Source organism: Xenopus laevis, chromosome 7L (genome assembly GCF_017654675.1).
Source record: "Xenopus laevis strain J_2021 chromosome 7L, Xenopus_laevis_v10.1, whole genome shotgun sequence".
NCBI lineage: Eukaryota > Metazoa > Chordata > Amphibia > Anura > Pipidae > Xenopus > Xenopus laevis.
Window position 1 is genome coordinate 7,330,830 of NC_054383.1, and position 16,073 is coordinate 7,346,902.

Here is a 16,073-nt window from a genome sequence, read left to right on the forward strand (position 1 = left end):
AATATCGAGGGTTAATTAACCCTCGATATTCGACCAGGAACTAAAATCGTTCGACTTCGAATATCGAAGTCGAACGATTTAGCGCAAATCCTGCGATCGAACGATCGAAGGATTTTAATACAACGATCGAAGGAATATCCTTCGATCAAAAAATCACAGGCAAGCCTATGGGGACCTTCCCCATAGGATAACATTGACTTCGGTAGCTTTTAGCTGCCGAAGTAGGGGGTCGAAGTTTTTCTTAAAGAGACAGTACTTCGACTATCGAATGGTCGAATAGTCGAACGATTTTTAGTTCGAATCCTTCGATTCGAAGTCGAAGTAGTAGTCGAAGGTCGAAGTAACCCATTCGATGGTCAAAGTAGCCCAAAAAACACTTCGAAATTCGAAGTTTTTTTAATTCGAATCCTTCACTCGAGCTTTGTAAATCTGCCCCTAACTGTTGCTAACAGATGAGGCAGAGCACACACACAATTTCCAGAAAAATATGTGTAAAAACCCCATAAATTACATGGAAAGAAATAATTTAAAAAAACTTAAAGTTATGTTATGTCATTCTTTTCTCCAGCATACAGAGAAGAAGATACAGGGTGTTTCATGGATAAACAAAATGATGGCAATATATCTTATTTTATGATCCAAGGTTTTTCTGATTTCGATCAAATGCAGATTCCTATCTTTACGGTGCTACTGATGGTTTATTTCATTATTTTGATGAGTAATTTGACCGTTTTAGTTGTGATTTTAGTGGATTCTCACCTGCATACCCCAATGTATATGTTTCTTATCAACCTTTCATTCCTTGACATCTCATTTACATCAAATATTGTACCTCATCTGTTATATTCTCTCATCACCCAGCAGTGGTATATCTCGTTTATGGACTGCATGATTCAGATGTACTTTCTTCTCTCATTTTTTTGCACTGATTTCATTCTGTTAGCATCAATGGCATATGACAGATATGTTGCAGTCTGTCACCCCCTTCTGTATGTATTTCATATGAGCCAAAAACGCTGCACTTTCTTTGTATCTGCAGCTTGGATCATTGGCTTTTTGGACCCTACATCATATGTTGTCCTTATATCTAAATTTTCCTTCTGCACCTCCAACATCATTGACCATTTTTTCTGTGATCTTGCCCCGCTCCTAAAACTTTCTTGTAGTGATACTTTCCAAATTGAGGTATTAAACTATGTTGAAAGTGCACTAGTGACATTGAACTCATTTGTACTAACTGTTATCTCATATATCTTTATTATCTCTGCTATCCTGAATATTAAATCCGCTGAAGGTCGGCATAAAGCCTTTTCCACCTGCACCTCCCACCTCACCTGTGTTATCATATTCTATTCTACAATTATTTCTTTATATATCAGGCCAATATCAACATATGCTCCTAAACAGGACCAATTTTTTGCTCTTTTGTACATTGTACTAATCCCTTTACTAAATCCTTTTATTTACACATTAAAGAACAAAGAATTTCAGGCAGCTGTGAGGAAACTTAGAAGAAGCAGGTTGTCTTTTTACCGTTGATGGAAGTAATTATATGTTGTCTCTCTATTTAGTACAAAGCTAAACCAGTAGATTAGGATCAAATGCATACAGTTCTCAATATAATGAAAAGAAATACACAGAGCCAGCTGAATTGCTCAGATGGTCATTATTGTAAATTGATAATATTGTATGTCTCAGGCTGCTTTTCATTTTTATTTTGCTCATTTCTAGATTTCTCTTTTAAAAAAATCAATTTTATGTGCTATGGTATATTTACACATTAAATGAAAATGTAAAGTACATATTTCCTGTGAGTTATCTCTCTCTGACATGACATGAATATGAAAAGTAGCCAAGACAGAACTCCTCTCCCCATCCATATATTTATTTGCCAGCAGTGAAAAGCAGATATTTGGAGAAAACACGTTCTTTCAATGATTGCTACTTACAAGAAGAATTCATTTTGTATGGGTTTACCATTTTAGAAGTTTTTGTCTTTGTGCAAGTCAACACATTTTTAAAATGCTTGAAATATTTTTTAAAAACTTTAAATGTGTAAGAGGGTGAACCAAATGTTGTAATTGAATTGTGGTTGAAAGTTGATTGAATAATGTGTGTGAGTATGTGTTAAAATTGTTGAGAGTGTTATTTGGGTAAGTGGCCAACAGGTGGTGCTCAAGGGTAAAAAAAAGTGTAAGTTATTCCCCATCAGCAGATGGGAGGCACATGGACAGACTGAGGACCAGCACATGCAGAGGAAGTGATACAGCAGTGACAGGAGACCTGGGAAGGTATAAAAGGAGGCCACACCCTAGAGTTGAGGTCTTTTTAATGGGAGGATGCTGTCAGAGAAGGAGGAGCGGTCCTGAAGAAGATCTACGGCAGGAAGAAAAGAAAGGTAGAACCTAGCATAGTAGTTTGTAGTTAGCAGGCACTAGGTGTCTGAGATAGGGAAGTTAGCACGGGTAGTTTCTTGCCCCACCTAGGAGTGTAGTGGAAATGAGTTTTCCGTGGACATCCCACAAGTTAGGGACCCAGAATATAGGGAAGACACAGGATAGGGTTAAAGAGGCCTGGGGCAAGAAGTAGGACTGTGAGTGGTCCGGTCGGAATAGTAAAGGGGTGCTGGTCGAGCACCGGATTACTGAGACGGGAAGGCTTGGCGGAATGGTAAATGGGTGCTAAGGTGTACCGGATTACCAAACCAAGCAGTGGACGAGTCCGGAATGGTAAGAGTTAACCCTGCCTGAGATCTGGGATAGGCCCTAGGAACCTGTGGTGGAAACTAAGAACAATTGTGACACAGAAGTTAATGTTACATGAATGCTTGTAATCAGCAAGTGTGACTGTACGAAATCTTTGTTATTCCAAATAAATCAGAAATATTTTTATTTTAAAAAAACGACTACGTCTCACTATTGTTCCTGTAAGGGGTTAACAGCTGGAGGGCTCCCTACAAATGCATTCATATATTCTTTAATATCACCAAAAATAGGTTAAATACTTGTGATTATAAATGTACTAATTTACAAAAAAGTGAATTAAACCACACTTGGGGGCAGATTTATCAAGGGTCGAATTTCGAATTTGAAACACTTCAAAATTTGAATTCAAAAAGACCAACCGAAATTGTTTTTGGCCGAATAGGTCAGTTTATGATCAAATAGGTCAGTTTTTGATCAAATTAGAATCATACGGTTCGAAGTAACAGCGCATTCGATCGAATTCGATTCAAAGTTTTTCCAAAAAAACCCTTTGATTTTTCAAAGTCCAAAAAAGGTCCCCCATAGGCTAAAACAGCAATTCAGCAGGTTTTAGATGGCGAATGGTTGAAGTTGAATTTTTAAAGAGACAGTACATTTCTAAATTCGAATTTTCTATTTTTTTTCATATTCGAATCGCAAAGGTTCAAAAGGCAGGCAGCAAGAATCAGAATTGGGGTCAAGGCAGAGGTCAGAAATCCAGGAAACAGTAGAATAGGAATTTAGGGAACCTAGGAACACAAGACAGGAATTCCTATAATCGGCATCGAACCCGTATCCTTTTATTCCCAAAGTTCACGCTGGGCGCATGACGCCATCATGTCGGCGTCAAGACAACCAACACATCTTTGTATGGCCTTTGTGCTCATGGGGAGAGTACTGTATGTGTTAAAATTGTTGAGAGTGTTATTTGGGTAAGTGGCCAACAGGTGGTGCTCAAGGGTAAAAAAAAGTGTAAGTTATTCCCCATCAGCAGATGGGAGGCACATGGACAGACTGAGGACCAGCACATGCAGAGGAAGTGATACAGCAGTGACAGGAGACCTGGGAAGGTATAAAAGGAGGCCACACCCTAGAGTTGAGGTCTTTTTAATGGGAGGATGCTGTCAGAGAAGGAGGAGCGGTCCTGAAGAAGATCTACGGCAGGAAGAAAAGAAAGGTAGAACCTAGCATAGTAGTTTGTAGTTAGCAGGCACTAGGTGTCTGAGATAGGGAAGTTAGCATGGGTAGTTTCTTGCCCCACCTAGGAGTGTAGTGGAAATGAGTTTTCCGTGGACATCCCACAAGTTAGGGACCCAGAATATAGGGAAGACACAGGATAGGGTTAAAGAGGCCTGGGGCAAGAAGTAGGACTGTGAGTGGTCCGGTCGGAATAGTAAAGGGGTGCTGGTCGAGCACCGGATTACTGAGACGGGAAGGCTTGGCGGAATGGTAAATGGGTGCTAAGGTGTACCGGATTACCAAACCAAGCAGTGGACGAGTCCGGAATGGTAAGAGTTAACCCTGCCTGAGATCTGGGATAGGCCCTAGGAACCTGTGGTGGAAACTAAGAACAATTGTGACACAGAAGTTAATGTTACATGAATGCTTGTAATCAGCAAGTGTGACTGTACGAAATCTTTGTTATTCCAAATAAATCAGAAATATTTTTATTTTAAAAAAACGACTACGTCTCACTATTGTTCCTGTAAGGGGTTAACAGCTGGAGGGCTCCCTACAAATGCATTCATATATTCTTTAATATCACCAAAAATAGGTTAAATACTTGTGATTATAAATGTACTAATTTACAAAAAAGTGAATTAAACCACACTTGGGGGCAGATTTATCAAGGGTCGAATTTCGAATTTGAAACACTTCAAAATTTGAATTCAAAAAGACCAACCGAAATTGTTTTTGGCCGAATAGGTCAGTTTACGATCAAATATGTCAGTTTTTGATCAAATTAGAATCATACGATTCGAAGTAACAGCGCATTCGATCGAATTCGATTCAAAGTTTTTCCAAAAAAACCCTTTGATTTTTCAAAGTCCAAAAAAGGTCCCCCATAGGCTAAAACAGCAATTCGGCAGGTTTTAGATGGCGAATGGTTGAAGTTGAATTTTTAAAGAGACAGTACATTTCTAAATTCGAATTTTCTATTTTTTTTCATATTCGAATCGCAAAGGTTCAAAAGGCAGGCAGCAAGAATCAGAATTGGGGTCAAGGCAGAGGTCAGAAATCCAGGAAACAGTAGAATAGGAATTTAGGGAACCTAGGAACACAAGACAGGAATTCCTATAATCGGCATCGAACCCGTGTCCTTTTATTCCCAAAGTTCGCGCTGGGCGCATGACGCCATCATGTCGGCGTCAAGACAACCAACACATCTTTGTATGGCCTTTGTGCTCATGGGGAGAGGCCAGTCTTGGATTGCCGTGACTTTAGAAGGATCCATCTCAAATCCCTCACAAGAGATAATATAACCCAGGAAGGGAATCTTAGGCACCTCGAAGACACACTTCTCCAGCTTGGCAAAAATAGAGTTTTCTCTCAGACGGGAGAGAACTACTTTCATCCTGGTTCGGTGACTTTCAAAGTCTTTGGAGAAGATCAAAATGTCATCCAAGTACACGACCACGGATTTGCCCCAATCAATCTCTGAAGATGTCATTAACAAATTCTTGGAAGATGGCAGGGGTGTTGCAAAGGCCGAAGGGCATTACCAGGTACTCGTAATGCCCATCTCTGGTGTTGAAGGCAGTCTTCCATTCATCCCCTCTCGGATGCGGATAAGGTTGTATGCTCCTCGAAGATCCAACTTAGTGAAGATCTTATACCCTTTGAGTTGATCGAAGAGTTCAGAAATGAGGGATAGAGGGTATCGATTTTTAATCGTGAGTTTGTTCAAGCCCCTGTAATCAATACAGGGACGCAATCTGCCATCCTTCTTCTCCACAAAGAAGATGAAAGTTGAATGAATCCTTACTGGAGGTTATCCTGAATATATTCCTTTCATTGCAGAAGTCTCGCCAACTGGTAGGTACGGCCTCTGGGGGGCATGGTACCAGGAAGAAGTTCAATGGGACAATCGTAAGGACGATGAGGAAGGAGAGTCCCAGCAGACTTCTTGCAGAAGACATCCGCAAAGTCCTTGTAAACTGCGGGCAAAAACTGATGGTCTGCTGCAGCAAGGAACACATGGTCAATGGACTTCACAGGTTAACAGTTCTTCTGATATCAATAGTCCTATCAGGCAGCCGAATCTGCAATGGCAAAGGGAATCAATGAGAGTTATTTTGGTGTGCAGGCTCAATGCCACCCAAGTAACATTCCCCAGTTCTAGCTCGGAGATCCTCCTAACTTCAGGGGACAATGATTGGCAAAATGGGCTTTACCGCCACAATATAGGAATAGTCCAGCCAAACGTCTCCAGATCTTCTCTTGTTCAGAGAGACGCATCCGACTGATCTGCATCGGTTCCTCCGAGGGAGTTACAGGAGGAGGATTGACAGGATTGGGAAAGAGGGGTCTCTGAAACCCTGGTGCCAGCCCAGGCAGGAATCGCTTTGCTCCTTATGGGACTTGTGTTCCCTGAGCAGAGTGTCTACCTTGATGGTGAGAGCAATCAGGTCTTCCAAAAGTTCAGGACGATCCCTGGAGACTAAGTCGTCTTTGAGTCTAGTGGACAGGCCTTGATAGAAGACTGCTTCATAAGCCTCATTGTTCCAGTTAGTTTCAGCCATCAAAGTTCTGAAATCAATGGCGTACTCACTGGCACTGCAGTTCCCTCGCTGGATCTGTAGCAGTCTGGAAGAGGCATTAGCTTGGCTAAGGAAGGCCTTGGCATGAAGGCCTTGGCATTGAACGTCAGAGGAGAATCCTTCTCCTAAAGTGGTTTTGCCCACTCGAGCAGTTTCCCTTCCAAACGTGACATCACATACCCCACCTTGGCGCGTTCGCTGGAGTACTGCAAGGGTTGAAACACAAACTGGATCAGACACTGAATAACGAAACCTCTGCAGGCTTGAACATCCCCATTATATCGGGGGGAGCTACTGCAGTGGGAGGATTTCCCGCGTCCGAAGAGGCGGATGGCATCCGAGAAAGGAGAGTATCCAGTACTTGCCCAATGCGGACCTGCTGAGTTTCATAAGGTTCCATGCGGGACGCCAATCCCTGAAGATTAGTGATGGGCGAATTTGTCCCGTTTTGCTTCGCCACAAATTTTCGAAAATGTCCCGCAAAATTAGAGAAATTGGCGAAAAATTTGCGAAACGGCGCCTGCGACAATTAATCGACATCAAAATGGGCGCCGGTGTCAAAGTTGACGCCGGCACCCATTAAAGTTAATGAGCGTCCTTTTATCGGCAAAAATTTTGCCGGCGTCGGAACCGTCGCCTGCGTCAAAAAACTTTTAAAAACAGCTTCGAAACAGTCGCCGGCATCAAGAGTTTTTTGCCGCTGGCAAATTTTTGCAGCAGATTCTGGAATTTATTCGCTGGTGGCGAAACAGGCAAATTTGCCGTGAATTTGCGCCTGCCAATTCGCCCATCACTACTGGAGAGCTCTTCTGACATCAGGCGTAGCTTCTTCAGTACGGTCCATGGCCTGATTATAATGTCAGAGGGCCTATCGGCTCCCAGCGGGAGAAGTCTGGACCAAGGAGGAAGCTTAGGGGTTAAAGTCTGAGTTTATGGTATCAATAAGGGATCAGGAGTAATCGTCATCGAATCCAGGCAATGCTTGAAAAGGCAGGCAGCAAGAATTAGAATCAGGGTATAGGCAGAGGTCAGGAATCCAGAAAATGGTAGAATAAGAATTTAGGGAACCTAGGAACACAAGACAGGAATTCCTATAATTGGGCATCGAACCCGTGACCTGGTAGTCCTTTTATTTCCAAAGTTCGGGCCGGTGTGCGTGACATCATAACGCCAGCGTCGGTCCATGTGGAACATGGGTGCCGCCATCTTGGAGAGGACGTCGCTGGAGACGGGAGCGTCAACAGCAACAGTTACTCCTGACAGTCACTGGCACAGACCCAGTCCTGTACTCACCTCCCCGCAAGGTGGGATCCAGGACAAGAACCTTTAGCCTGTGTGCTCTCCCTTTTAAGCACTGAAACCCTATTGGGCAATAAAAACAAAATCAGATTACTAATAAAATTCAGATAAAGGCTTTTCACCCAGGGCTCACTGCAGACCACATTTGGTGTCCAAACTACAATTTTTCTGACTTTACTCCCAAATCGATCGATTCTTTCAGGTTATCGCCCAAAAACCTCAAATTTTACAAATTATTCGGCTAAACCCAATGCAGACCAAAATATCTTCAAGTTGGGATAGGGACATCTGCCATTGACTTATACATGACCTTGACAGGTTTTAGATGCTGGATTTTCAGATTCAGGCTTTTTGCAGCATCGGGTTATAATGAATCTTAAAAAAAAGATTCTATGTAAAATTCTAGTTTTTGCCCCAAAAACCCTGATCAAAAAAAATCGAGGTTTAGTGAATAACCCTAATTGTCCATAAATGTCCATAAATTATTTCATTTTGTTTTATGTGTATGATACCTAAGAACACCTCAAAGTTCCAGTCTGGACTCTTGTACTTTTTGGAAAATCCAGTATTCTAAACCCCCTCCCTCTATTTTTCTGCCCTTTTTTTCCTTTCTTTCCATTTCATGTTTTACTTCACATAAAACAAAATAATCAAAGCCATCTTAAAATATGTAGTTTTTATTAAAGGGGACCCATCACCCAAAAAAAATATTTCAAATCCAATTTTATCATGTTAGTCAAGCAAAATGAACTTTAATTACACTGTATAAATTATTTGAATCTTGTTTCCATCAGTCTGGGAATTCATAATTATATCAAGCAGGAAGGAGCCATTTTGTGGACACTGTTTTCAAGGAAAGCCTTGCATCATCTCAGAGTCTTGTTTGTGCACCAGAATGGGGGACCCGATGTCCATCCTCATGCCCTGGTTACACAATTAAATGGTGAAGAGAACTGGGGGAATGTGGGGAGAGCAGTGACATGTAGGAAGTGCTGAATGGAAAGTGAAAGTAATTGCTTGCCCCGCCTCTATGCCTAGGCATAGAGGAGGGGCAGGCAATATTTGATTGACAGCTGATATTTTTAAATGAGTTTACAACAGCTATGAATGCTTTGATAAAAAAAAGAAATTGGATTTCATATTTAATTTGAAAAGGACTTTTATTATACAGATTTTTATGTCTGGGTGACGGGTCCACTTTAATATCTATTATATATTCACTTGTGATTTTTCCAGTCTTTGAACTATGCATGGTCAGTTTTGTACTTTAATTCTTGTAATATTTCTTTATTGTCATTGAAAATAATGTGCTGATTACTTTTAATAATTAATCCTTGTGGCACTATGATGAAATGTTTAACATGGATTGTAAGTTCCCCAAGAGGTTCAAGGCCACCATAGGCAGCTAAATAAAAATTCTACTCATTAATAATATTCGCCAGAGAGCTGGCGCTTAGCATCTTTGTGATTAAAGACTTGTACACTATTACGTATAACCCTCAAGTCTATCTGAGGGATCTAATCAATGTTAAAGAAATCACTAGAGGTTCAGAAGTTGTTTGTTGCAAGGAAATTCAGAGATATAGAAAATGAATGATGTAATCACATTTAACAATCTTTAATTCTTTCAGTAGCTCTGCAATGGCTATAGTAGCCAGTAAAATAACCCAAAATCATCACTTTTGTTTACTGGTTAAACACCCAGTAATTGTTACCAAGAAAATCAATGTGGTATGAAATCTAATAAATAAATTCTCTGTTAACATTCAGCCTACAATCTGAACCCTGGAACTATTGCCATCCTGAATGTGACAGTAGTTCATGAAGCCCATAGTGGGCTCAGATCAAAAGATTTACACCATAAGAATCACACACTTGAAATTTTGATTTTAAACAAGTTGTAAATGACCCAACTAATACCATTTACAAAAATTACCTCAACACCCAAAAGCTAATGGAATATGTCATACTAGTCAAACTAAAAAGAATGTATTATAAGATACCCAACATCTGTTTGATGAAGGGGAAAGTTATCAGGACACCAGCCTACTTAGCCACTTCTATTACCCTAAGTGCTGTAATCAGGAGTGCACATCGGAAGAAATCCACGATGTTGACATTTTATTAAGAGCTGCTTGTTATCTGAAGGCCTAACAGGCTGCAGCTGGGGAAAGAGAGGAGATTATTTGTCATTCGCAGTAGATTGTGCTGTAATCCCTATGGTGATATCTGCTGCATGTATGCTACATATATGCAGGCTGCAGGTATTTAGCAAATCTTCTCTTTCCCAAAATTAATCAGCATTAGGGGGCCCATTCACCAAGCTCGAGTGAAGCAATAGAGGAAAATAGAGGAAAAATAGTTTGATTTTCGAATGTTTTTTTTGGCTACTTCGACCATGGAATTGGCTACTTCGACCTTGGACTACGATTCGAACTAAAAATCGTTTGACTTTTCGACTATTCGATAATTGAAGTACTGTCTCTTTAAAAATTTCTTCGACCCCCTAGTTCGCCACCTAAAACCAATGTTAGCCTATGGGGAAGGTCCCTAAGGCTTGCTAACACTTTCCGGATCGAAGGATAATCCTTCGATCGATGGATTAAAATCCTTCGAATCGTTCGATAGAACGAATTGCGCAAAATCCTTCGACTTCGATATTCGAAGTTGAAGCATTTTAATTCGGCAGTCGAATATCGAGGGTTAATTAACCCTCGATATTCGACCCTAGGTAAATGTGCCCCTAAATGTCCTTTCATAAAAATCTCAAGAGATTGTAGCAGCATTACAATCACTTCCCAATAAGAAATCACCCAGCCCAATGACTTTCCACTTAAAAAGTATAGATAAGTTGCTATTAATTACTCCCCAACTTACTGAATATGTACAGTTTTTTTAAGACTAGATAACCCCCAACAGTTTACTCAGATCATATTCTACTAATACTAAGGGGCAGATTTATCAAGAGTCAAAGTGAATATGAGGGAATTTTCGAAGTAAAAAAATTCAAAATTCGAAGTAATTTTTTTGGATACTTCGATACTACGACTTCAACGTCGAATTTGATTTGAAGTAAAATTGAATATTCGACCATTCGATAATCGATGTACTGTCTCTTTAAAAAAACCTTTGACTTCAATACTTCGCTAAATTAAACCTACCGAAGTGCTATGTTAGCCTATGGGGACCTTCTAAAGTTTTTTGAAGTCGAAGTAAAATCGTACAAAAAAGAAAAACCTCAAGTTTTTTTCAATATGAAACTCGAATATTTCAAGGGAAAGATTTATTAGACCGCAAGGCGGCTAAAAGTCTAAATCCAAAAACACTCCATTTTCCAACCTGACGAGATCTTGTAAAAGGCAATGGCAGAGGCCCAATTTCCAATTTGAAGATATTATGGGTTTCGGACAGTAAAAAATTCAAGGTTTTGATACCATGAAAAAGTTGACTGTTCCAGGCAATAAACTCAAAAAATTGTAGTTTTTCAAATTTTTCTGCTAATTCTTCAATTTTTTTTTAATTCACATTTTTCAAATTTTTTGAATGATAAATAAGGTAAAATTGTGGATGGGAGTTTAGTCTTGTTTTTTAAAAAAAAAAAATAAATAAAAATGTTGTCTTTGCGTCCATTTGGGGTTGCCAAGGAACCATATATTTTACACCTGCCATTGACTAGGTACATTGACCTTAGAAAATTAAACTTGGTGACCAGATCAGAAGCAATGGAAGCAGAAATATAAAAGTGAGATTAAAAAAAAACAGAATGGGGAACTAAAGAGACAAGTGCTAATTGTTCTAAAACTGAACTAATGGTCAGTTTACCTATATATATAAGTGTAAGTAGTGTAACTTACAATAACTTAAAGGAAAATTTTACCCCGACAATTAATATTTAAGCAACAGATAGTTGATATCAAATTATGTGAAATATTAAAGAATCTTACCAAACTGGTATATATATTTAAGCAAATATTGCCCTTTTACATCTCTTGCCTTGAACCACCATTTAGTGATGGTCTGTGTGCTGCCTCAGAGATCACCTGACCAGAAATACTACAACTCTTAGGGGCCGATTCATCAAGCTCGAGTGAAGGATTCGAAGTTAAAAAACTTCGAATTTCGAAGTGTTTTTGGGCTACTTCGACCATCGAATGGGCTACTTCGACCTTCGACTATCGAAGGATTCGAACTAAAAATCGTTCGACTATTCGACCATTCGATAGTCGAAGTACTGTCTCTTTAAAAAAAACTTCGACTCCCTACTTCGGCAGATAAAAGCTACCGAAGTCAATGTTAGCCTATGGGGAAGGTCCCCATAGGCTTGCCTAAGTTTTTTTGATCGAAGGATATTCCTTCGATCATTGGATTCAAATCCTTCGAATCGTTCGATTCAAATCCTTCGAATCGTTCGATTCGAAGGATTTAATCGTTCGATCGAAGGAATAATCCTTCGATCGTACGATCGAATTTTCTGCGCTAAATCCTTCGACTTCGATATTCGAAGTCGAAGGATTTCAATTCCTAGTCGAATATCGAGGGTTAATTAACCCTCGATATTCGACCCTTGATAAATCTGCCCCTTACTGTAACAGGAAGAAGTGTGGAAGCAAAAGACACAACTCTGTCTGTTAATTGGCTCATGTGACCTAACATGTATGGTTTATTGGTATGTTTGTGTGCACCGTGAATCATACAATCCCAGCGGGGAGCCCTTATTTTTTAAAATGGCTATTTTCTATTTATGATTACCCAATGGCACATACTACTAGAAAAGTATATTATTATGAAAATGGTTTATTTACATGAAACAGGGATTTACATATGAGCTATTTTGTGCAATATCTTTTTATAGAGACCTACATTGTTCGGGGGGTATAGTTTTCCTTTAAGTGGGATCAGTTGGCTGTATTATATCTATAGTCATTTTTGATATATGTTTCTTTTTCAATTTACTTAAAAATGCTAAGTTTTCCCAATTTGTGAATTGTTTATGGTCAGTGTTTGTACTTTAATTTTTCTAACACATTTCTTTATTGCCTTCCAAAATAATGTACTGATAACTTTCAATAATTAGTCCTGGTGGCACTCTGATGACATGATCAATGTTCATTGCAAGCTCCTCCTGAGGCTCATGGCCGCTAATATTCGCCAAAGACCTTCAGAACCTTTGTGATTAAATGCTTGCACATTATTACGTATAACCCTCAGATCTATCTTAGGACTGTAATCAGTGTTATAAGAACCACTAGGGAGGTTCTGCAGTTCATGTTTGTAAGGCTATAGCACAATAATTATGTCATTCTATTCAACTGGTATGGTATATTTGCATTGGCTAAAGTAACCAGTAATCAAACTTAATATCAACACTTGTGTTTACTAGGGATGTAGCGAACTGCCGTTTATGTGTTCGCGAACGCCGTTCGCGAACACCGGCAAAAATGCGAACAGTTCGTGAACAGTTCGCGAACTTCGAACATCCGCAAAATCGTTCGATTCGAACGATCGAAGGATTTTAATCGTTCGATCGAAGGATTTTCGTTCGAATCGAACGATCGAAACCATTCGATCGAATGATTTCATTCAATCGAATGGCTTTGATCGTTCGATTCGAACGAAAATCCTTCGATTTTAGCGGTCGAAGGAATCGAATGGTCGAATGGTCGAACGATTTTTGTTCGAATCGAACGCGAACACATATTGGCGAACGTTGCGCGACGTTCGCGAACATTCGGCGGACGCGAACAGTCGAAGTTCGCGCGAACTAGTTCGCCGGCGAACAGTTCGCTACATCCCTAGTGTTTACTAGTTAAGCACAGAATAGGTTGTATAATAAAAACAGATATATTTTAGCTGATGTGTTACTCAACTTGTAAAAGCCACACTAGGGAGCAGATTTATCAAGGGTCGAATTTCGAAGTGTAAAAGACTTCAAAATTCGACCATCGAATTGCATTACTTCGGTATGTGAAGTCGAAGTTTTTTTTATCGAATTTGGCCATATTCGGTCAAAGTAAAATCGTTCGATCGTACGATGAAAGCCTTCAAATCGAACAAGTCAAACGATTTAATCGATCGATCAAACGATTGTACTTCGACTTCTAAAAACTTAGCCAAATATTGGCTATAGGTTCTAGGAGGTCCCCATAGGCTAACATAGCAATTCGGCAGGTTTAAGGTGGCGAAGTGTCGAAGTCGAACTTTTTTAAAGAGACAGTACTTCGATTTTCGAAGTCGAACTTTTTTACTTCGAAAGTCGAATTTAGGCAGAATCGATGGCCGAAGTACCCAAAAATTAGTTCAAAATTCAAAGTTTTTAAATTAGAAAATTCACTTCGACCCTTAGGGGGCCGATTCACTAAATTCGAGTGAAGGATTCGAAGTAAAAAAACTTCGAATTTCGAAGTTTTTTTGGGGCTACTTCGACCATCGAATAGGCTACTTCGACCTTCAACTACGACTAACGAAGGATTCAAAGTAAAAATCGTTCGACTATTCGACCATTCGATAGACGAAGTACTGTCTCTTTAAAAAAAACTTCGACCCCCTACTTCGGCAGATAAAAGCTACCGAAGTCAATGTTAGCCTATGGGGAAGGTCCCCATAGGCTTGCCTATGTTTTTTTGATCGAAGGATATTCCTTCGATCGTTGGATTAAAATCCTTCGAATCGTTCGATTAAAATCCTTTGAATCGTTCGATTCGAAGGATTTAATCGTTCGATCAAAGGAATAATCCTTCGATCGTTCGATCGAATTTTCTGCGCTAAATCCTTCGACTTCGATATTCGAAGTCAAAGGATTTCAATTCCTAGTCGAATATCGAGGGTTAATTAACCCTCGATATTCGACCCTTAATGAATCAGCCCCTAGGTAAATGTGCCCCTAAATTATCTGCAGTAGTCTACAGACAATGAAGCCCTATGCACATTTAGAAGGTTATTCCCTAGTTCATGATGAACACAAACTAGCTTTAAGAAAACATTTTAAACAAATTTTTCCATAAATATTCCTATAATGTTTCATACTTACTAAAGTATATTTCTGAAGTACCACTTAGCTTAGCCTGTCATCTGGAATTTGATTCCATCATTTCCCATTTTGTTTTCAAGTTGATCATAAAATTCCCACCCGTTCTAGCCACACAATATATTATACATATGCAATACAAATAAGTGGTATACTGATTTACTCAAAATACCAAATTTGGAATCCTGATAGAACTTTTTTTGACAGTTAGGAAAGTGTTTTAATTAAACTGGAAACTGGAATATTGCCTTTAATTGGATATTGTCAGTATGAATACTCTCTATTTAAACACATTGTGAGTAGTGATGGGCGAATTTGCGCCGTTTCAATTCGCCGAAAAATTTGCGAATTTCGCGTGAAATTCGCGAAACGGCGAAAAATTAGCGAAACGGCGCCGGCGTCTCGTTTTTGACGCCGGCGCCCGTTTTTGACGCCGGCACCCGTTTTTCCGACGCCGGCGCCCGTTTTTGACGCCGAATTTTTTCCGCGAATATAACGGGAGTTTCGCGGATTTATTCGCTGGCGGCGAATCGCGCAAATTCGCCCATCACTAATTGTGAGCTTGAATTTTAATATACACACAGAAGACTATTCAGCAACCTTTAGGTGCTATATTTTTACTTTGTTACAAGACGAGATTTTTTGCTCAATTCACTCAGAGTTATTCACGTTTATAGTAAATTACTATACTAGATTTACATTAGATGCTTTCATCATATTCAGATCCACTAATATATACACTTCTCCAACAATTTTTATATTCATTCTTTAGTAGTGTTTCATGCTCTACACAAGTGATACAGTTTGAAAGCAAAATTTTTATTTAATTGAATATTAAATTACAATTACTACCAGAAAAAGAAACTACCAGAAAGCATAGAATTTTAATAATTATGGTTTGTTTATAAAGTGTCTACATACAGTCTACAACCAGTAACATTAGTATATATTTATATTGATCTAATTAGAGAGCACTTTTTTAATACCATTAGTGTTCATGCATAACATTGACAATAAAAAATATAACAGATTAACATTCTAGATTGTGATCTGGAACATACTCAAGATATCCAAAATCAAATTTTCAACAAAATCTTGATTTTGATAGATCTTTACAAATTAAAGTTGCTGAGTTTCTGGGGAAGTCAAACTGAAAGTCGAACTGAAAACTTCATTAACTTTGCAACATTATTTTGGAATTAATTTAAAGATATTATCATTTTCATCATAATTGACATATATGGA

General features: G+C 39.2%; 1 protein-coding gene across 1 annotated transcript; it reads left to right on the forward strand.

The window, feature by feature from the left end:
• Positions 1 to 549: 549 nt before the first annotated feature.
• Positions 550 to 1,539, forward strand: LOC108695731 (olfactory receptor 1019). Its single transcript, XM_018224703.1, has one exon. It carries the CDS (start codon positions 550 to 552, stop codon positions 1,537 to 1,539), a length of 990 nt encoding a protein of 329 aa, XP_018080192.1.
• Positions 1,540 to 16,073: the final 14,534 nt, after the last annotated feature.

Excerpts from the sequence above, each read along its gene's own strand:
- LOC108695731 (XM_018224703.1), top strand. The coding sequence starts at position 550 with ATGTCATTCTTTTCTCCAGCATACAGAGAAGAAGATACAGGGTGTTTC.